The following is a 24,334-nucleotide window of genomic DNA, read 5'->3' as shown; positions in this document are numbered from 1 at the left end:
TTTCATGTCCTGCTACGACAAAGTAGGTAATAAAAATTAGAAAAAAACCAAAAGGTTGGAACATCAAGGGCAAAGTAGTTACATTTTGTTTTCAAGTAGCATACAGTTCCTTACATAAAAATATAAAATGTTACTAAACCCTATGGTTTAATTTCACACAGTGGTTCAGATATCTTCTTGGACTTCAGGCATCCTTCTCAAATATTAGTATAGAAACACAGAATCATTTGAGTTGGAAAAGATCTCTAAGATCATCAAGTCCTATAGTTAACCTAGCACTACCAAACCCTCTTTGCTGAAAACACAGTTGCTTGCTGAGAACACAGCTGCATTGGGCAGGATACGTCTCCACGATGAAGAACTACCATCTCCCTAAGATTGTGCTTTATGGTGAACTTGCCACTGGCTACTGCAAGAGAGGAGCCCCGAAGAGAAAACACAAGGACTCCCTGAAACAACATCTCAGTCTTGGCCACATTGATCAACATAACCGGTCTACTCTGGCCTCCAATCGGGAGGTCTGGAGACACACCATCTATAATGTTGCTACTTCTGAGAACTCACACAGGATCACTCTTGAGGAGAAAAGACAACGCAGAAAGAATCGTGTCTTGCCAATACCACCTAAGGAGTCTTTCTGCTGTACCTTTTGCAACCGGATTTGTCAATCTCATATTGGCCTTTTTAGCCACCAGTGCGTTTGTAGCAAGCGTGGGTACAAACCTCCCCAAACCTTTGTTCGCGAAGCCCAGTCATGATGATACCAAGCCCTCTACTACATCATGTCCCTAAATGCCACATATACACATCTTTTGAATACCTCCAGGAATGATGACTCCATCTCTTCCCTGGGTAGCCTAAACCTCTCCTGGCACAACTTTAGGCCATTTTCTCTCATTGCTTGTTACTTTGGAAAAGAGACCAACCTCGCTACAATCTCTTTCCAGGTAGTTGTAGAGAGCAATAAAGCCTCCTCTGAACCTCCTTTTCCCCAGGATAAACACCCCCAGCTCCCTCAGCCTTTCCTCATAAGACTTGTGCTCCAGACCCTTCACCACCTTCATTTCTTGCAGTGAGGGGCCCAAAAGTGCACACACTATTCAAGGTGTGGTCTCACTAGTGCCAAGTACTGAGTGACCACTAAGCTGGTCACTTTGTCATAGAAGGAGATTTGGTTAGTCAAGCAGGACCTACGTTTCATAAAAACATGCTGACTGGGCCCAATCAACTTCTTGGCCTGCATATGCCAACCGCAAATAAAGAAAATCACCGAAATATGATAGATGACAGGTGCAGTGGGAAACAGAAGAACTTACCTTCACAAACTGGAACTTTCCCAGTCCATGTGCCATCAGACCTACAGGCTCTGTGCTCTGAACCTCCTGCCAGGAAAAAGCCTGACTGACAAGTGTAAATCAATGTATAACCAAGTGAGGGAAGATCCATTCCTGCAACATTAGCATGACTTGGTGTTTCTGGTTGTTTACAGCTGTGAGCTACAAAGAAAAGATAAAATATCCTTCAGTCAAAATGGGGAAAATATTTCTGAAAAAATAATCTATGTCCATTCTGACAGTTAATTAACAAAGTAAAAAGAAATCAATAAAAAATTACATTAACATATTTTAATTCACATTGTAAGTTACTATATAAAGTATCACTGTAAGCCTGTAACTACACTCAAACATGGACCTCTCAATTCCAAGGGACCAAGAACTGACTGAAATGCACTTGCATAAACAAAATTAATTGTCTACATATGAGAACAGAAACAGCAAACATCATACCAGACTTAAAAGTAATCATGTCATGTGATTTATATCACTTATGATATCTGTGTAGCATTGAATAACAGTAAATAAATGGGTCAGTTGAAAACCAATATGAAAGGTCAAGGAGAAATTGAAGGTGAGTCCTAATATCAGACAGAAAAAATAATTACCATTTCTAATCTCATGTGAAGAGCCTTATATATTTAACAACCACCAGAATCTGCCAGTTATGTGTCATCTCAAGGACAGAATATCTCCAAGAGCAGAGTTCACCTTTCAACACATTGAGCTACTGATTTGCTGTTTGCTTAAGATTAACATGAGCATCAACTGAAATAATTCTAATGCTGTTTTCTTCTGGGGATATGTTCTCCATTCACTGAAGTGATTCTATAAGGTCAAACCATATAAGGTAAGATGATTTCCAAAAAAATACAGCTGACTAGCTGAACTGAAAAAATTAACCATGATGTTATATATTCAGTAAACCAAAGTGTAAAAGATCTATGAAATGAAGGGCTACTTTCCATACTCAAGTAAGATTTCTTCTATTTCAGATTCAAAAATTTCCAATTGCCAACTCATTTTCCCCCTTTTGAAATGCCATGACTCCTCAGTTGAGAAACAGTTCAAACTCTTTGGCAGAACTGACTTTAATTATATGCTTTCCTATATATTTTAGAATAGGGCTTTCCAATATGTCCTGTTCTCATTACCTCCTCTGTGCATTGGAAGGGTTGCACCCTCTTAGATAGAAACTGACTGGGGATGAAGACCTGTTTATTTTCTCTCTTTTTTTTTTTTTTTTTTTTTTTTTTATTTCTATAGTGTATTGTATAAAAATTCACTCACAAAATCATATTTCTAGCTGTTGTAAGCTAGTAATGCAAATTTCTATTAACTTTCAATTAATAAACCATATAGAATAAATTAACTTTATAACAATGTTACTGCAACTAAATAGTCTAGATTAAATAATAAAAAAAAAGATAGGAAAAAGTTCTACCATTTACTTACGTATACATTCTGGCTGGATTCCACTCCATGTAAGATCAGGAAGGCATGTTCGTGTTGTTGAACCATGGAGAAGGTGCCCTTTTTTACACTGAAACTGAACAACATTTCCCACCTGTTGAAAAGTAGAAAACACAGTACTACTGTTATGAGGAAATATCAGTTGAGATTTTTTTTCCAAATTTGATCACTCCTTCACATAACACATACTTGATAAGTTGTGATTCTCTTTCTGTAGAAAGTGAAATAATTTCAAAGAGCATTTTGATAGGAAATAAAAAAATGTGTCATTCTCAGTAAAATTACTCTCTCCTCAAACTGATAATCCTCTCTGGAAGAAAATCAAAACCTCGTCTTCTGTGGTCTCTCTGGTGTGTTGCTTTGGGCCTGGAACAGTTGAGGTCTTGTGACTTTGGAAACAAAGTTTATGGCAGCTTTCTAACTCTGGACCAAGGAGGAACCAGTTAGGCAAAATTGCAGCAAACCATGGAACTTCCAGAGCTGAAATGGGTATTAGATTCTACAGGGCTTTTGCTGAACTAGACCCCCCCCATTGTGGAATGCTTGATATATTCACAAGTTATAATGAGAAATATTTGATTAGAACAGATAGGGCTGGTCAACAACACTGCCTCCTGCTTCAGAAATTATAATGTTCCTATAATGTTTTAATTTTGTTTTTTGGTGACAGGAGATAAAAAATAACTGCTCTTTATACCACATAGATAATAGAAACTGGAACACAAGCACACTACAATTATAATAGCAATTCATCTGAGATAATTTTTAATTATTATTCTTATTATGGGTATGTGTTGCATAAAAAGGAAAATAGAATTCTTACAGTTTCGGAAGAAATAATAAATATTCCAAACAAAATGGAATAACCTGTTCAGGATGTCCAGTCATGGTAAAATTGATGAAAATGCAAATACTACCTAGTTTTTATCAAAAGCAAGGAAATTAGATTACAAGGATGTCATTCAGAGAGCAGTTTGTTACATACTGTGAGTGGTTAACTCAAATATTACAGTGCACAGATTTTATCTACTGTTCTGCACTGACCTGTGTTAATATATTTATCAACTCATGTTTAAACAAGAAGTTGAAACCTTTAAACTATCTGTGACAGCCCATTTATGGTTCTGGTTCGGGTTTGTTTTTTTTCATTATTTTGTTTAAATGCATAATACTTTATTCAGACTGATGCTCAAAGGTAAAATGTGGATTCTTTCATGATAGTTTAGTCCTGGAAAATGGCATTTCACTGATACAAGTATTCATTTGAAACTTTATAGTGCTATTCCATTTCAGTTCAAGTTGCTCATCAGAATGAAATTTAATAATAACCCATGAACTACAGATAGTAGCTCATCAACAGAGGATATGATTTAAAATTCATTTCCCATTTTTTGCTCTTTTCTCTGCTCACTGGACTATGTAATTACTTTTAAAAGATTTTGAAGAAAATATGCTAAATCACTTGCATGATTAAGCACAAAGTAGTAAAATGCTACAGGTTTTAGAAGTTGCACCAAATAGGTACAGAAGTATTTTGTTTTGTTTTGTTTTCTGGTAAAGAACTAAGTTAAAACAACCATCAACAATATATTATTTACAAAAAGTACTAGTCTTATGAAAGATGTGTTCATGTGACTACATCAGGGGAAAAGGGAAGGGTTAAAGACATCATTTATCTGGACTTCTGTAAGGTCTTTCCACGGTCCCCCACATCATCCTTCTCTCTAAATTGGAGAGAGATGGATTCAATGAGTGGACTTTTAGATGGATAAGAAAGTGATTGCACCGTTGCCTCCAGAGGGTAGTGGTCAATGACTCAGAGTCACAAGGAACATCAGTGACAAGTGGTGTTCCTCAAGGGTCCGTACTGGGACCAATATTATTTAATATCTCCATTAATAATATAGATGAAGGGATTGAGTGCACTCTCAGCAAATTTACAGATGACACTAAGCTGAGTGGTGTGATTGACACTCCTGAAGAATGGGATGTCATCCAGAGGGACCTGGACAAGCCTGAGAAGTGGGCCCAGAGGAATTTCATGAGGTTTTATTAGAGAAAGTGAAAGGTGTTGCATCTGGGTCAGGGCAACCCCCAGTACCGATACAAGCTGAGGGATGAATAGATCAAGAGCAGCCCTTCCAAGAAGGATTTGGGAGTGCTGACGGATGAGAGGCTGGACACGAGCTGGCAGTGGGCACTTACAGCCCAGAAGCCAATTGCATCCTGGGCTACATCAAAAGCAGTGTGGGCAGTAGGTCGAGGGAGGTGATTCTGTCCCTCTACTCTGCTCTGGTGAGACCCCACCTGGAATGCTGCATTCAGCTATGGAGCCCTTAGCAGAGAAAGATATGGATCTGTTGGAATGAGTTCAGAGGAGAGCCACCCACATGATTATGTGTAGGAGCATCTCTCATACAAGGAAAGGCTGAGAGAATTGGGTTTGTTCAGCCTGGAAAAAAGAAGGCTTCAGCGTGACCTAATTACAGCCTTCCAGTACCTGAAGGGAGCCTACAAAGTGAGAGAGAGTTTTTACAAGAGCATGAAGTCACAGGACAAGGGGGAATGGTTTCAAACCGAAAGAGAGTAGGTTTATATTAGATATTAGGAGGAAATTCTTTGTTGTGAGGGTTGTGAGGCACTGGAAAGGTTTTCCAGAGAAGTTGCTGATGCCCCATCCCTGGAAATGCTCAAGTTGAGGATGGAAGGGGCTTTGAGCAGCCTGGTCTAGTGAAAGGTGTCCCTGTCCAGAGCAGGTCGGCTGAAAGTAAATATCTTTAAGGTCCCTTCAAACCCAAACTATTCCATCATTCTATGATTCTATGATTTTATTAATCTATGATTTCACAAGAAACACAACCGTTATATGTGTAAGCCTCAAAGTAGCACCAAAAAAGCAACAGTTGCCCAAGGGATGTTTTAAAGTTGCTGTCATTCAAGACAATGAATAAATGAGAAAAAAATTGCAAGCAATATGCAATAATTAATATATTATGCTAATTATTTAGTTTATGTATAATAATTATTAAACAAATAAAAGTAATTTTAAAATATTTCATGAAGTCTGTTTTGCAATATTTTTACATCGGGGACACCAGGTGGCACTACAATACAGGATTCTATGCTCTTAAAAGATTCCCAGTCTTGAGATTTTCTGATTTGTTTTAATTTTTTGTTCTACAGCTTGAATAGAAGCATTAGTACTCTGGTGTTAGGGAAGAACTGTTCTACATGCAACAATGTTTGCATCCAGTCCCAAAAAAAAAATTTTCCTTGATAACGCTTGATCCTATCCTAGCTTTTTCTGTAGTGTCAGTTATGGTTTGGATATTCCCCAATCAACATTGCTAACTTTTTTTTGCTAAAACCCAAAGACCATATATTTATTATTCTTGAACAGGAGAAATAGCAGTCTGAGAAGAAAATGCATAAATATCAACCTGCATCTGGTTATAAAGTATCCCAGATAATTTTTCACCAAATAATATCATAATAATGTATAAGAATTACCAAAATAATAATAAGGTATTATCTTTATTATTTCTTATATGTCTTGTAGGAATAGAAGATAATTCTGTTGAGTTACTCTACAATCAAGGTTTTCCTTAGATTTCAGTTTACCAGAGATTCTGAAGATACTCTAATAAACTTTTCAACTCCAGCAATTCATGTTAAAAGATTGAAAAGCCAAAGGAATGTCAGTTATTTCTATTCACTAACTTTTAGGATCACATTTTAAGTGAATGAAAACACACCTCATTAAGTCTTTGCTATGTCTATAGTTTGGTAGCCCAGTACTAGATAATTCCCATTATTAGTTACAGGGTTTTGAGTTACCAAGACTTCTAAGCAGAGGCTTGTCAGGTTTCCTTTGTCTGAAAATGTCTTGAACTGCTTGAAATTTTGTATTTGGTTTTGGTTTGTTTTTTTTAAACTCGATTTAGCTGTAAAACCCAATTTTATTGTGATCAGGTGGCTATGACTAGTTTTTGTGCTTTTCTTGATCTTTGTAATGGTACAACCACAGTTTTACTGCTACTCATAGCAGTAAAAAAAAAGAATCTACCATGTACAGAATGAGGTATTTTCCACTAATGTGATGTGGTACAGAGAAATACAGGCCTGGTGCCGGAATGATAGCAAAACCCTTGAGAAATGGAGACAAAGGGATGCTGTGAAGAAAACTACAGGTGTGACTACGATAAGAGATGCAACACAGGCTTGGCCCTGGAGAACTCATTGCTGTGAACAACTCACTCATGATCACTGGACAGAATCAGGTTTCTGGAGTAAAAAAAGAAGTATCTAACACAAGTGAAATGTATCTTATTGTGTAGATTGAAATACAGTGTGGGGTTGCAGTGTCAGTGGTGTGCAAAAAAAGGAAAAATCACGTTCTTGCCAGTGAAGCACTCCAGACTGTGACACTAAACTACCTCACTGACACCAGAGACCTCAGGACCATGAGCAGCAGAAGAAACCAGGAAAATTACATGGTGTCTGATAAGGCTTAAATTACATTTTCATTGATGCAGTGATGGTGCCAACTCTGCTAATGGAGACAGTTATACTGTGGTAGTAGAGCATTTCTCTTGGAATTTTATCCTACAATTCAATCAACACTGAAGATTTTATAAGCATTACATTAACAGAAGTAGATTATTTGCAAGGTTGCTCAGCATCTGCAGATCAAGTTTCATATGGTATTTCATAAAATAGAAATCAAGAGCTAGTACAGGGCTACCACTACTGTAATGTGTCTATTTTCCTTTCTAAATTCAGACAACTCTTTTGCTCAATTTAGGCCTTAATGTAGGGAAAATAGCTGAATTTCTAAAAAAAACATATATTGGAAAAATATGAGAAGAAATAAATCTTACATATTTGACTGACTGCTCTGAGCAGTCCTAAACTGCTTCTTCAGTTCAGTAGTATCTTGTGTTACAACAGCTCATGGTGAAAGTGCTATAAGCAATTTTCTATATTACTAGCAATATACCCAAAGAAATATTTCAAACCCAACAGTTTCTTTCCAAGGAGCAATTTATTTTCCAGATTACAGTTGAAGTCAGTATTCACTGAGTTCTAAAGGTATTTTGTCTCCATTGTGACACACTGTTAAGATAGATCTGTCAAATAAAAAATGCTAGATGGAAGTTAACATTCTAGAAGTATGTATTCATAAAAATTAAAGCAGGTGATGCTACTAATTTACATGCCATGCCCCATATCCAAGGAGCACTAAATTGGTATTTTGATGTCATTTGAACACACAGGAACGTGATCTGCTTCTGCCCAAAGAATTCAATACTGAACAATAAAATTCATACAAAATTCTGTTGCCTCTTTTTCTACAAAATCCCCATTTAATAGCTGAAATACCATTCAAATGTGACATGGTGATATTTGTGCTTTTGTTAGTGTAGGTTCCAGGAGGTCAGGTTTAGATACACCTTTAAGTCAAGCCAGGAACTATGTTGTATTTGCCTGAACTTTCAAAGCTTGATTTATTTTTATTTTTTAAATGGGACAGAGACATAAATTTAAACCCTGACAATTAAGTCAATTAAGTGACCCTATGAATATTAGTTGAAATACGAAGTATTTAAGAGAGTCAAAACAAACAAACAACCAAACAACAACAACAACAACAACCAAAACTCCAAACAAACAAAAAACCACAACAAAACCCCCAAACAACAAAAAAACCCCAAACAAACAAAACCCCCATCAAAAACAGAAACAAAAAAACCCCAAACAAACAAAACAAAAACCTCCTCACCCTGTGCTGGTCAGAAAACTATCATATATTCAGCAATAACAACTCCTTATTACGCATTTACCAATTGCAAATGCAACATTTTGCTTAATTTTATGTAAGTTCTTTTGTTCTGCTGTTTTAAATGGTAGATAATTGGATCTATCAGACAAATGAGAATCAAAGCCATCTCATCTTTAGTATTTTGGAACAATTTAGAATTATTCTTTACCTTTCTACTATGGATAAAAGCAAAAGTCACTATTATCCCATTCATGCAGGAAGTTAATTATAGCATAATATAAATTAATTTATAATATTTTTGTGGTTTAAATGAATCGCAACATTATAGTATATATGATAATGCAATTTCTTTTTGGGATCTATGGACAATAACTTGTCTAGAAGCAATCATTTTCACTGTTGTTTCGCAGCTTCATCTGTATGAATGATACTTTTACCCCGTTCTGTATTAACTAAGCAATCTTACTTAGATAACCAGAAATTGCATGTTTAGTTACTACATGTGAGCGTGAGCAAAAGTTGCTGGCTAGGTAAGGAGACTATAGCTCGTATAGCTTAAATATGCTAGGCACTAACCTTACAGCTGTTTACAATTTATTTTTTTTTTAGAATTTACAAGGTTGTACATTCTGCGAAGAGGTACACTTCTTTTAGAAATGATTTTTCAATTGACATTTTGCCTGATATTTTCATGCTCTCTGTAAATGATGCTTTTACTCACAACTACAACTACACAACAAATGAGAAAGACTGCATTAGCTTTGTCAAGGTGAGAAAGCTCATTAATATGCAAGAGAAACTGTGACGATAAAATCATAGAAAATGTTCATTACGATGATTTATTTGTTATATAGTTGGATAAAGAGTTGCCCTCTAGCATAATATTGTATTATAACCAAAGGAAGTTAACCTTAGACTATTCCTGCGTATTCTATCTTGGCATGAAATAGCACTCCAGTCCCTAGAGAAAACTGAGACAATTTTAATTTCACTTAAATATGATTGTGATCTAGTACAATCTGAAAACCTAAATATTGCTAAAATAATCACTAAACAGGAGTAGTACTGCATAATGGCCACCAAAAAGGATAAACCAAAGAAATTTTTAGCCATGGAACTTTGAAAAGTCTTTAGCTACAATCCTTGCTTTTAAAAACTAACCAGATTTTGTAAATTTGTTTAAATTTCACTTGACCCTTTCTTGCATTTCTAGCAATCTGCAGATTTTATTCTCCTGCTATTAGACAGGCACCTCATACATCTGTGGAGCTGCTACTGTACTCTTCTGTCCAGTCCTTCTCATAGATCTGGAGCTTTCCACCCGGACATCAAACATGGATGTAGCAGGATAGAATAGGTTCTCTCTTTGTTTGCAAAATTCCTAGCAAATTATAGAGTGCATTTTTGCATCTGTAAACCATTCACTCATGAAAATGTCTCACTGACATGACTGTTTTGTGTGAATTGGAAAATAAGAAGTTCAAAATCATTTTCAATTTTACAATTCTTTTTCCAACAGAAACATATGCAAACACCATTTGCCACAACACAGCCTTGTAGAAAACGTGGCCAACAGTCTCCTGGGATGCATCAGGAAAAGCATTGACAACAGGTCAAGGGAAGTGCTTCCTCTCTGCTCAGCCCTGGTGAGACACAAATGAGTGCTGGGTCCATTGCTGGGCTTGCCAGTGCCAGAGAGACATGGACAGTACTACATTGAGTCAAGTGATGGGCCACAAAGGTAATTAAGGGACTAGAGCATCTGGAACACAAGGAGTAGGTGAAAGAGCTGGGATTATCCAGTCTGTAAAAAAACCTGGGGGCAGGACAGGCAACAGTGATAGATTTTTCTTCAGTGGTGCCCAATGACAGGAAATAAGGAAATAAGTAGAAATTCAAACATAGGCAATTCTCTTTAAGAAAGATATGTTCATTTTCACTCTAAGGGTGATCAACTTGTAATAGATTGCCCAGACACACTGTCAAGTCTCCATCCTTGGAAATATTCAAAACCACCTGGACACAGCCCTGATAAACCTGTTCTAGCAGATCCTACTTTGAGAAGGAGGGTTGTACTAGGAGGTTTCCAGAGGAGTCCAACAGCTTCCATGACTCTGTAATTCATTTGTGGTTCCAAAACCAGTGTATCAACACAATTGTTCTCAGGAAAATAAAAATTCTACTTTTTAGAGTACATCTGCATTAGTAATTTGGCACACAGTATACACATTTTTAAGCAGAAAAAGCCTAATTGATAAATTTTAGGGAGTACTTATATATATATGGCAGGAGATACTGAAGGAGATACTGAAAGCCTTCAAGGCTTCAAGCAGAACTTGATCACCAGTTTTTCATTGCTAATATGGACACAAGGTCAGTGTAATCCAACAGCTAGAAATAAGGAAACAGTAACACTGCAGCAAAGAGCTCTTACACAAGAAGTTTCTGAACCTATAACCAGAAGCTTCTAGACTTTGAGGTAGTATAAAAGTATTTTAATGTGGAAGTTTATAAAAAATAGTATACTCTACCTGATAGCCAAATGTGTTGTTTTGTGACCCATGTCTTGGGACTCCTGGATTTTCACATGCTGTGCGAGTAGGTTCTTAAAAAAAATTACAATACATTAAAGACAAAACAAATTACAGCATTTTAATTAAATACATGAATGTATCACAACATTAACCTTGTTCAACAACATGCAATAAGTCAACACAAAGACAAGAATAAAGTGACTTGATTCTTACAGAGTACAGAATAACTCCAGGTTAATTTAAAATAACTGAAAACTCCTAGATTGAGTTCTTTATCTAGAAAAGGAATAATAAGCATTTAAAAAAATTTCAATACATGAGTTTAACCATACCTATACATCGAGGAGAAGACCCACTCCATGTGCCGTCTGCTTGGCAAATCCTGGTGCTGGAGCCAACCAAAACAAAAGGAGGATTGCAGCTGAAAGAGACTTCTGACTGATAGATGAAGCTTTTACCTTCTCTTTTCCCTTGAGCAGGTACTCCAGGGTCACCACAAAACTTTGCTGTGAAAAAAGATGATAGAAATGGAATATGTCATTAATTAAAAAGCATAAAATTAATATTTAGCTGAACACAGTCAGGCAATTACTCCAAATTTTATATTTATTTTATTAAACACAGATCAAATATGGAAACACTTCATAGGAGTTCAGAGAGACTAGATAGCCAATCTTTAGTCTGTCTGATTGCAGTAGGTTTGCTAGTTGTTCAAAATGCCTTCATAGTGGGCTTGGTTTCAATAAAGTTTCAATACCTGAAACTTTATCAACAAGTTGACAACTTGTTTAATAATGTCCAAACATCCACAATTCACCTCTGCCCCAAACCACATCAATCTGCCAATCTACAGAAAGCAATCAGAGATTATACAAAACTTTCTCAATCTCCCCTCCCCTCCTCCTTTCTGACACCTACCCAGTGCTGAACATTTTTGTACAATTAAAATATTTGTGAGATAGATTTTAGGAATTGTGAAGTCTTGCTTTCTCATTCCTCACTGAAAGGTAAGGTTTGGTATGTATTGAAGTACAACACTTGAAAGTTAGTACAGCTGACAATAATAAAATTTAAAAACGAACAAACACGTTAAAGAAACTTCTGCAACAATTTAAAAATCAAATACTAATAAACTGTTATTAGACAGGGTAAATTTCACTGATAAAAACCTACTTTTAAATTGATATTTTTACTTTAGACCTATCACCTAAAGAGTCCCTATGTCTATAACATGTCATAACTCAGTAAATGCGCTGCTGGCAAATTTACTGGCCTTCTCTGGTATAAAGTACTGATTATTGTCAGAAGTTGGATTTTGAATAATTGATCCAGGAAATTAAATCAGTTATGGTAAACCCTGGGTCATCAGACTATATTATTTCCTGACACACTATGGATTCCAGTATTGTGGAGTCTAATTTCATATAAAACATAAAATACTGTAATAATCATTAAAAAACCTAACTTGTATGTGTGCAATGACGTATTTCTAAAAAGGTATGCTGTACAGATAGTGGAATTTTGTGCTTCATCTTTTTCTTCTATGAACAAAATTTATATTACATCTCTCAAACAACAACCATCAAAATGTATTTCTAATATCTCTATCTTTGTCACCTATGTTTTAACCTTTCCAAATGACTCGCTCACATGAAATGCTCCTGCTCTCCTTCTCTTACCACAGGCACTGACTGTACAGGAAACCCATATAGTTCACAAGCACTGGTAAAAAAAAATCTGTAGCATACCAGAACCTATCATTTGGAGACAGTGCCACACAGTGTACCTCATTGTATGAATGACAGATCATGGTTGTAGTATGCTTTCAGTAGAAAATTCTGTGTCTTAATTTGAAAATACATGAAACACTCATAAATTTTTAACACAGTGGCTTGAAATTGTCCCCTAAACAGTTCTTTGTATCAATGAAGTAGCAATTCTCAAGGGAAAAACCATTCTAGCATTCAAAAATAGGGGTTTCATAAATTTATTCATTTTTTCTAAACTAGGTAAAATCCACCACTTAGTTGTCAGTCAACTTTACCTAGTTATTGAATAACTACTGAATATCTGCCTTTTATATAGGTAACCATGGAAACCAGACATCATGGTAAAACACAACCATTTTCCTCTGATATTGGAAGAGAGGACTGTAGAACAAAATAAAGTTGCAGCAAACTGGAAGTTCTATGAGTGCTTCCACTCCCAATGGAACTATTTTCCCAAGGACTCTGGGAGCCTTTAACAAGGCAGGACCATGGAGCTCTGACACTGAGACTGTGAGGCTAATTTCATTCTTAAAAGAAATTTAACTGATTAACAGCATGTTTCCAGTCAGTGTCTGATGGCAGCAGCGAGAGCACCTCTGGGAGATGTGCCCAGGTAGAAGAGTTGCTCAGTGTGCTAGCAGAGCTTCATGAGGAGTTTTTCAGGCTGATGAGCACCAGACAAGGAGATGGACTGGTGCCCTCATATCCCTGAGATGGATACACCAGCCAACCATGACAAAAGAAAGAAAGGATCCCCTACCCTCTCATCACCAGGCAGAAGGAGGGGCCTAAGAGATGAGGGAAAATGGAAGTAGATTAATTTCTACTTAGAGGGGGCATGTAAATCCCCTCCCAGCCTTCCTGACCTTCCCAGGTGCCCTGATACAACAGGTATGAGGCCCTGGAACTGGATGGACTGATAACTGAAGATGCAGATGAAGGTCTTTTGGGGATTGGAAGGGTCATCTAGGGTAAGATAACCTACCCTCTGCATTATGACCACCTCTGTCAAATAAAAAAGAAAGGTAATTTTCACAGGTGACTCCCTTCTGAGGTGAAACCAAGGGCCCAGTATGCCAACCAGACCTAACCCATAGGGAAGACTGGTGTATCTCGGGTCTGGGAAAGGGACTCTCTAGAAAGAAAACTCTCTAGTTTAGTACAGCCCTCTAATTAGTATCTGCTGTTCATATCCACAGGGATGAGGTAGCAAAGAGAAGTCCAATGGTGATCAAAAGAGATTTCAGGACCTTAGAGCAATTGTTTGAAGGCTCAGGAGGACAGCTAGTGTTTTCTTCAATCCTTCTGGTAGCAGGGAAGAATATCGAAAGGAATAGGCAGACCCAACTGGTCAACAGATGGCTCTGAGGATGTGTCATTGGGGGAACCTCGGGTTTTTCAATCTGATGGGATGCATCCTTTTCAGAAAGGGAAAAGGATTTTTGTGCAGGAGTTAGAAGGGCTGACCAATAGAGCTTTAAACTACACTGGAAGAGTGAAAGGGAAAAAAATCAGGCTCACCTGGGATGACACACCAGCAATGGGATGACATGCCAAAGTCTGAGGAAGTGCATGCTAGTGAGATCCTTCAGTCTGCTTCATGAGACACTGGGTGCAAGGAACAATATTTGTAATGTTCCTACATGCAACATATGCAGCATGAGGAACAAGCAAGAGGAGCTAGAAGCCTTGACTCAGTCCCAGAAATATGACATCCTTGGTATAACCAAAACCTAGTGGAATGAGTGCTGTGACTAGTGTACCAGGATGGAGGGTTACACACTCTTCAGGAGGGATAGGCAAGGCAGGTGAGGTGGGAGACTATGGGGGGCGGAGGGGTTGTGGAACTTGCAGTTGATTATGTTTCATGGTTTAGGAATGGTACACTCCAATTAAATGCCCTCACAAAGACTCTCCTAAACCTTACTGCCACTCTTTTGCTCCCTGCCCACCCTCCAACCCCGTTTTCCCTTCCTGTTGTGGGGGGATGGAATTGGGAATTGGAGGCATAAAAGGCAAAGATCATGGGTTGAGATAAGAACAATTTACTAGAAACAGCAATGAGAAAAGAAAACAAACAGTAACAGCAACAATATTAATAACAAAAGTGTACAAAAGGGAGGGGTGATATACATGCAAAATGTTCACCTCAGAGCCTGACCCAACCCTGACCCAACCCAGGGCAGTTTTCATGACCAGAAGCCCTGCCCTTCTCCTCTGAAGTGAGTCCCTTTCTGCTCAGGTGGTATAAAAAAACATATGGGCCTTAGCCACACCTCCTCCCAGCTGCTGCAAAAAAATTAACCCTGTCCTGGCCAAAACCTGGACATTATGGCATGTTAAGAGCCTTTGGATTAAGGAATACGCATAAAGCAGATGTTGTCATGGGAGTCTACACACAACCAGGCTGTCAACACTCGCAAATTATTCTTTAATGAACTAAGAGAGACCTCTAAATCAACTGTTCTTGTCCTTATGTGGACTTCAACTTGCCAGATGTTAACTGTGAATACTACAGGACAACCCTGGATGTATATCCAGACTGGGGGACTGCTGCTGGAAAGCAGCAGTGCAGAAAGGGACCTGGGAGTCCTGGTTGACAGCAAGTTGAATATGATTCAGCAGAGCCCTGGAGACAGAAGGGCCAGTTGTGTCCAGGGGGGCATCAGCCGGTCAAAGGAGGTGATTGTCCAACTCTATTCTGCACTGGTATGGCCTCACCTTGAGTACTGTGTGCAGTTTTGGGCTTCACAATATAAGAAGGATATTAATCTATGTGAGAGTGTTCAAAAGAGGGCTAGGAAGATGGTGAAGGGCCCTGAGGGGAAGCCATACAAAGAGTGGTCAAGGTCACTTGGTCTGTTCAGCCTAAAGGAAAAAAGGCTGTGGCAAGACCACATCATGGTCTAAAGCCTCTTCCAAGGAGAAGTGGAGGTACAGGCACTGATCTCTTCTCTCTGGCGAGACAGTGACAGGACTCAAGGATGATGAGGGAATGGTATGAAGATGTGTTGGGGAGGTTAGGTTCTTCACCCGGAGGATAGTCGGGCACTGGAACTTCACAGACTTCACAGAATATTCTGAGCTGGAAGGGACTCACAAGGATCAGTGAGTCCAACTCTTAAATTAATTTAGTCCTGTACACCTGTACAGGGACTGACAGGAACTGAACCCATGACCTTGGCATTATTACCAACTAACTAATGGCTAACCAACTGAGCTAATCTCAGGGTCAACAGGCTCCCCAGGGAAATGGTCATGGCAACCAAAACTGACAGAACTCGAGAAACATTCAGACAATCCTCTCAGGTACATGGTGTGATTCTTGGGTTTGATCTGTGCAGGGTCAGGACTTGGACTTTGATGATCTTTGTGGGTCCCTTCCAATTCATTATATTATATGATTACATGATAGTTCTATGATTCTAAGTTATATCTGTAGTTAGGACTTTTCTGGCATAGGTCTATGTTTTTGCCATCTATTGCCAAGCTTATAAAACCAGCAGTCCTTTACTGAAATTACTGCATGAGTAATTAAGTAAACAAATTTACAGGGTCATAGATGACAAATACTCAACCAGGGACATGATCATATTCCACTCTGGATAATTAATCCATGTTATAACTAGACCTTGCATCTCTTCAGCTATAGGCTCTATGGAACCAAGCTGGGAACTAAATTTCTGATGTCAAGAACTGCTTAAAGATTGCTCATTGAGAATGACTTTCACCAGCTCCCTCTCATTTCTGCCAGATGGCAGCTAGCTTAAGCTCTTTGACAAGTACTGGCTGCCAATTGTTTTCTCTTGCAAGCCAATGGATAACCATTGCACATCAACAACGTTCAGCTAATGTAGTCTCTGCATGAAACAGCCTTTAAGTCCCAGGTAGCTGCATTCTGTGGCTAATATACCTATTAAGAAGTTTAAAGGTGGAGCCTACGTTTTCAGAGTATATTGCAGCATCAGTATTCCAACTTCAAAAATGACAAACAGCTTGTGGTATCCAAAAATGAATAAAGAATACCATATTTCAATCAAGAACAAATGATGAAAATGATTTTTCGTGGTCTTTGTTGTTCATAATACAGTGGACTCTAAAGGAGCTCCACACAGAGAACTTAAGCAACAAATGTTGGGGTTTTTTTTCTTACAAAAAACAAAGGCTTTCATCATGTTCCACCTCCAGCATGTGCAGTTTCAGCAGCACTAAGAAACTGTTGTCAATGATATAGAAATGTAATTGGGAAAAAAAGAAAAAGAAAAGATGATCTATATGATATGCTTTTACAGTAGTAGGAAATACCCAAAATAGAGAACATTTTTGAAAGGGAGAGATTAAAATGCAAAAAATAGTAAAATAATAGAGAAGGGCATTTTGCAACATTTAGCAAGCTACCTGGAAAGCTCAGCTACTTGGCAAGTTTGAATTAAACTGCAGAAAATGTAAAACCAAGAATATGATATGATCCTCTTCCAGTTAGACTCCTTTCTCAATACCATTACAGGGTAGTATAGCTATTCTACAAATAACTACAGTACCTCCTTCTTCAGTGTAATCAACTGAATATTACAATTACTTTTAAAAGATTTCTTAAATAATGAGTGGAATTTGCTTCTGTAATGAAATTTGTAGCAATACAAAAATCCATCAATGTTATAACTTTCAGATTAACAAAATTTACTGCATAAAATATGTAACTTAATTTAGTGTGGGGAAAAAAAAAACAATTCCACAGAATCACCCTGGGGCCTAGTCAACATTACAGGCAGAAAAATTTCTCTGTGATATCACAGAAAGTTTAGGATGAGTAATGAGGAAATAAAAGAAATTATAATGAAAGTTATTCTATTCTATATGTATTGGATCTGAAAACAAGACAGCACCTCTAAATCTTGGATTGCCTTAGATTATGTTGTACGCATTGCCAATAACATTTTTTGTGTGTGTTTTTGTCTGAGGACTCCTACATGCACACACAGATATTCCTACAACTTCCTCAATCTATTATTTACATTATAATTTTGGAAAACTGAAGGAACTTTAGGAATTTTTGGAAGGATTGTACTTGTCTCAGGTTTAAAATTAATTGAGCCACTGCAGGATGGAGGGGTGAGAAGGGACTGAGAAAAAAAAAAAAAGTGAAAATTTAAAAAAACCACTATCGTTGAATAGCAAAATACAGGACTATAAAGCAAATACTTACGTAAACACTGAGGTACTTCACCACTCCATGTTCCATTCCCAACACAAGTCAAAACAGCAGGAAAAGAGAGTTCATATCCTGGAGAGCAGACATAGCTAATGCTAAATCCCCAGTCCAAGTTTGTTCCTTCCAACCTTCCATTAGAGATCTGCGGAGGAGTTGGGCAGGTAACAGCTGCAATAATATTCAATATAATTAGGCCCAGCTGCTGTAAATATCCCTGGTGTACACAATTACTAGAAGAACCATATGGGCTAATTTCACCTTTTTTAGAGGACAATACAGTCAGGACATGCTATCTTCCTCACTGTATTCTTGCCACATATCCTGAAGTTAGTACTTCTGGTTTCCTCCATTTAGGAGACAGTGGATGATTGATGAAGAGTCTTAAACAAACCAAGATGCTGCATCAAATCAAAAAGGAATACTACCTAAAAATCAGTATGGAAATTATGACGTGTACAACATTTAAGATATGTCTGGTAGTATACTACAAAATTATTTTGTTTGTCTGTTAAGACAACATAGATCACAATTATCTTTTATTAGTGTAGTAATAATTAAATATTATCTTCCTGTTAACCATTTTAGGCATTTGCCAGGTATTAATGCTCAGGAATGAAACTCCAGGACAACTTTTCCAAAATATTACTTGAAAGCCTGTTTCTAATTACCACAGTTTAGTTAGTAATTGCTTTGTGAGTAGCACCTTATCCAAAAGCATCTAGCTTCTAGCTAGAGGGAGAAAACCTAAGGATTTGTAACCCGTTGAAACTATTAGCGTTGCTACCTCTAAGGCGACCAACAAGAAGTATTTCAATATAGTTTCTAATTTCCAGGCCTCCCAGGAAAACAATAGATACATCTACTCAGTTGTAGGGAAGAGGACTGAAAAACAGTGGGAGGACAGTAGAAATAAAGAGATATAACTGTTGTGATGAAGATAGAAGTGACATTCACTGGATAATGGTGTAATAAAAGAAAATAGTTAATAAAAGCTGAAAGGAAAAAAGTATTAATGAAGTTAAATTAAAGAAACTCCGAAGCAAAATGAGCAAAGGCAAAATTTAGACTGAGTTACTAGAATTAATCAGACAGACAACAGTGTTAAAACAGAGGAAGTTTGGAGAAACTGTGCTGGCAAAAGAGAAAGAAAGCAAATAAAACTAATATGATTTAATTTAGTGGAGTAAATGAGAAAATGTGGTGATTAAAAATGGATGAAGGAAGTTAAATGTTGCACCCATATCCTTTAAACTTATGTTTAGACAGCTGTCAGCTTGCGAGTGCAAAAGAAGTTAGAGGCACTAGTTTAGGAGCACTGTGTATGTGAATGTGATCTGCAGACAGTTCACCACGCACCATTTTGCCATTCTTATCATACTCTTTAGTGAGAGAATCTCAACTATATGAACCATAAAGGTACTCTGCAGCACCATTCATAGCTGTTTGAGAATGCTGGATGAAAGTAGTACTATTACCAAATAACCCTTTGCCAACCAGTAAAATGAATCTAAATTTTGAGACCTTGATTTTGTCCCAGAAAAGGACATGATAGCTTTTTCCTCATTTTTATGATGTTTTAATAAATGTACATCAAAATAAGTACTCCAAGAAGCAGAACTCTGTCCTCATTGTCCCAAAGTTTCATGAACAATTCTTTTATAGGGGTCTTATATAGTTTTAACTTCTGAGATGATCAATAAAGGAGGCAATACCAGTGAATAATTAGGAAAGGAGAGAGAAGAAGTAGCATGAAAATAGGTGCAACACCAGAATTTTGTGGTGAGAAAAGCAAAACAAAACAACACCCAGCAACAAGCCAGAATGCCTCTCTATTTTGGTCAGAGTTAGGCATAAATATGTACAGCAATGTTTCTCAGTTTAAGAAGGACAAGTATATTACAAATGCAAGTCTGCAAAAAAGACAATGCTTGAATATTTGAATATTCAGTTGCAGATGAACACGCATCCTTTTCCAACTAGGCATAGCAGAGAATTATTTATATCTTCTCTTTCAATGGCACAGAGACAATTATACATCCACTTTCTACCCAGTTCATTTTCCAATTATTTTAACTAAATGGTACCAAAGGACCCTGGCACTTCATTCTGACAGTAAGAACCAACAGTTATACACTTCAAACACCCTACTGCATAGAATATATTACTTTTGATTACGCTATTAACTTATCACACAAGTAGAACGAAATTCTTAGAACACTAGAGATCCTTTATATGGTTATTATTTAGTATTTATACAAGCCTTAAATATGTATGAGGCAAACCCAGAAAGATTCAAAAATTCAAAGTTAAAACTGACAGTATAACTCTTTCTTTGTATGGTTCTTTTTGAATCAAATCATAGTTAGATCTTCTGCTCCCACTTAGGTGCCCTGTAGATCTTAAGAATTTGAGGATGGGAGACTATATCTTAAATACTTTTTCTGTCTTATGATCTTCTAGCTGCTCACTTACAGCCACTCTTAGAGACAGACAGACTCTTGGTCAATAGTACCACTATAGCTGTTCTTCTGTTCTTAAAATAAATATGAATTGAAACTGAGGCGGGCTAAGAGCACAGTGCAAATAGAAAAAAAAGTGTAATGTTAAGAAGATCTCAAAGTTTGATGTCCTCAAGAATATGTCAGGAAAATAACTTTAAAAACTGATATTATCAAAGGTGAATTAGCATTAAACTGTACTTGGTAAGATATTGGGGGAATTGCACTCAGCAGGAAAAAAGTAATTGCAAATGGGGTGAAGATTTGAAATTAATTTATTTTGATGAATGAATTTAGGGGAGGAAAATGAGAACTGCTGAAAAGCTATGTTACTGTGCTTCCTGAAAATGAAACAGAAGGAAGATAGATAAGAACAAAATAGACACAAAGTTAACTGACTAAATTTTGAAAGAATAGAGATCAGACATGCTTAGTGTGAACCCAGAAAGAAAACACCAAAATGGTAATGCTGCTTCTCTACAGGTGTAGTATCAGGAAGAGTGAGGAAAATTACTCGAGAGAAGTTAGTTTAGGGTTTAGCAAGTGAGTTTCTCAGAGAAAGTATTTTTGATGAGACAGATAAGTTTGTCTTTCAGCAATATTCAGAATTTTTGCTGTTTAAATTTCAACAGGGTACACTAAACAAAACAAAACAAACAAAACAAACAAACAAACAAACATAAACAAACAAAAAAACCACAGAAAAATCAGGCATGCAATTAGAAGAGACAAAAAGATTATCTTGAAATTAATTCTTTCAGTTTTCACAGTAGAGAAACTAAGATGAAGCAGAAAAATCTTTATTGTGAAATTTTCTAGAAGAATTTAGTCTTTTTGTAGCATGATGAGTCTTAAAAGTGCCCATCTAATAAAGGAGGGATCAAAGGAAAATCTTAGTATTATAGATAGGGTAACTCAGAACAATTTACCTTTGACAAAGTTCAATATATACGTAGACCTTTCCCAAAGGTGTCTTTCACATGTTTCAGTGTTGTTTTTGTAAATGTAGGGTCATATAAAAGGTTATTTTTATATGACATGCTAACTTTATAAGCCATCATTTCATATTGGATAATTAAGATTAGTGACAAAATAATAAAGTGTTTTACAGTAAGTTTCGCTTTTTCTGGAAATACACAATAAATTAACAATTTACAATCAACAGTGTATGTAAATGTAATAGAAGAAATAGCTGACAAGCAAAATAAGTGTTGTACCTTTGCATGTTGGGATTACTCCACTCCACGTGCCATTGCTAGTACAAGTGCGAATTAAGGAGCTATTTGCTTCCATTGTATAACCAGGTTGGCACATATAAGTAACATTTTGTCCAACAACATAATCATCACCATATCTCATGCCATTGGCTGGGACTCCTGGATCTCCACAACTGATAACTGCAAGTAAATAGTTGAGTAACATATTTGAAAATCTAAATGAGATTTATCTATATGTGAGAGGAAAAACACACGACAAAACTAGGCATTTATTGGCAAAAAGAAGGAGAAGAAAAAGGTATCAAAAATCTTATCTCCAACAAGAGAAGATAAAGACATATGTCATCTTAATTAGCTGCCAAATTTATGTAGAGTTGTAAAACAATTATATTCGGAGAACATAAACACTTTTGTTTAACAGTAGAAGTAAAGGACTGTACAGTTTTCATTGACAAAATTTCAAGATTACAAAATGACAAAAAAAAGGTAAGAAATTATCCATATGACACTACCACCCTTTGATAGCCTAAAATTTTCCTATCAGATCAGTTTCATTACAAAAAAAGAGGATACCTATTATTTAGCTTACTTTTCCATGGATACATTCTGAAAGAAAATACAACCTGGAAAAATTAAGATATATGTCTGCAAAAACTTCAGAAATGCTCACATGGTTGCTATATACATAAACAGATGAGAATATTCAGCCAACCCCCAAACATGGACTGTGGCTTACGTAAAAACTAGGTCTATGGTACTTTAATGAGTAGGAGTGCTTGTAAAACCTCTTGTGACCTCTAGTGTTAGGACATAATCTTCTAATGAAATAAAATATTCCTAAGGAGTTAATAAAGTGTTTTATACCGTTGTCATCTGAAAATAGTGTTAAAACAGATAAAGTTCTTTCAGATCCAGTCAACTGGATCTATCAACTTCTGTTTTCAGAGTAAGAAATCTTGAGAATACTAGTGGTAATTACAGAATCACAGAATATGCTGAGTTGGAAGGGACCAATCAGGATCATCAAGTCCAACTTCTGGTCCTGCACAGGACCATCCCAAAGAATCACACCATGTACCTGAGAGTGTTGTCCAAATGCTGAACTCTGATAAATCAAAGTGGTTGTTTTCAGGAAAAAAAAAAGGGGGGGGAGAGGGGAAAATCTAGTTCATACAAAATACAACATTCCATGTGTTTTTCGTTTTATTTTTTTATTTTATAGTAAACTTGACAATGCCCCTACAGCTTTGCTATTGCTCCTGGAAAACCATGGGAGGCGGTTTCCTGGGTAGAAAGCATATCATGTCCACTTTTAAGCCAATGCCAAAGCATGATGGATGTGAATGGCACCCTCTCTGTATCCTGCTCTCCAAAATCAGAAAAATCCATGACTACATATTTGTGATGTATTCTGGTCAGGTCCCTTGATCTAATAACTGAGGACTTGAGAATCCAAGGTACATATAGTATATATACCTTACTCTACAGTTTATCACAGTTTGAGTGATCAGATATTAATTGTGTGGCATATATCATAAATCTTAGATGTCACATGTAATCACTGTCTGCGGATACAGAAGACACTAGAAAACATATCATAGGGTTATCTGGGTTAGTCTAAAGGTAGCTCATCATCATGACTGGGCTTCACGAACGAAGATTTGGGAAGGTTTTATCCACATTTGTTACAGACTAAAGGTAGCTAGTGCACTGATAAAGGAAAATCGAGATCAGTCTAATTTAGTTTACCTAGGAACACAGTAATTTTAATTTATTATTTTTTTTTTTTAAACTAAAAAGTCGTAGATTTTTCATGGTCACTTTTCAAATAATATAAATCTGGAAAAGACAGAATCACAAGCATATTCAAATATTCTGCATTTTCTACTTTTCTCTATTTAACATATTCCATTTATTATCCTTAATGTTCAAATTTTGCTAAAATCACCCTCAATATTTTTCCAAGTATACTATTGTTTTGACTGAATTAAAACATAAAGCTAATGCATTTATCCTTTTTTTTCCTCTAATCTTTGTTTCATTTCAGTTGGATCACCACCACTCAGGTCACTATGGTAGGCAAAAAGGAGCTTAAATTTCTGTAGTGATCCTGACCAGAAGACCACTGCACATTGACGAGTCAGTGAACCACTACGTTTAAGCTGAGGAGCCTCAGGCCTGTGCTGCCCTGTGCTGCACATCCAGCATGGCCTTCAGACCTGAGCCACACAGATCTCTGGGCCAGGGCACAATCTCAGACAACTCACGGCAGCAGAGTTGCTGTAGGCAGCCCCCACTCCACAATTACACCTTGCCGACTGCTGTCCTTGCTTTTTATTTAACAGTGCAATAAGAAGCTCTCATGAGAACATTGTTCCTGTTTGACTGCAGAAATGATATTGTTATTTCTTCCTAAGAAAATCCTATAATAAATTGCAGAGTTGAAAGGGGAGAATCTTTGCTATAGGTCTGCATGACATGTTGGACATGGAACAGTCTTATTCGATGGTACACT

At 36.9% G+C, this 24,334-nt stretch overlaps 1 protein-coding gene across 6 annotated transcripts in view; it reads right to left on the bottom strand.

Moving 5' to 3' along the window:
• CSMD3 (CUB and Sushi multiple domains 3) overlaps positions 1-24,334 on the bottom strand; it is a 610,641-nt gene that overhangs the window by 14,738 nt on the left and 571,569 nt on the right. For all 6 annotated transcript variants that reach the window (XM_027645674.1, XM_027645676.1, XM_027645678.1 and 3 more), the window contains 6 exons: positions 21,820-21,999; positions 18,099-18,272; positions 11,456-11,629; positions 11,121-11,194; positions 2,790-2,901; positions 1,317-1,496 (listed from right to left, as the gene is read on the bottom strand). In XM_027645674.1, coding sequence (XP_027501475.1) covers positions 1,317-1,496; positions 2,790-2,901; positions 11,121-11,194; positions 11,456-11,629; positions 18,099-18,272; positions 21,820-21,999 — 894 coding nt within the window. The remainder of the gene's footprint in view (positions 1-1,316; positions 1,497-2,789; positions 2,902-11,120; positions 11,195-11,455; positions 11,630-18,098; positions 18,273-21,819; positions 22,000-24,334) is intronic.

The sequence above is a fragment of the Corapipo altera genome, unplaced genomic scaffold (assembly GCF_003945725.1).
Source record: "Corapipo altera isolate COAL_440 unplaced genomic scaffold, ASM394572v1 51, whole genome shotgun sequence".
Classification (NCBI taxonomy): Eukaryota; Metazoa; Chordata; class Aves; order Passeriformes; family Pipridae; genus Corapipo; species Corapipo altera.
Note: the sequence above shows the minus strand (reverse complement) of the source record. Positions and strands in the feature narration are given on the sequence as shown.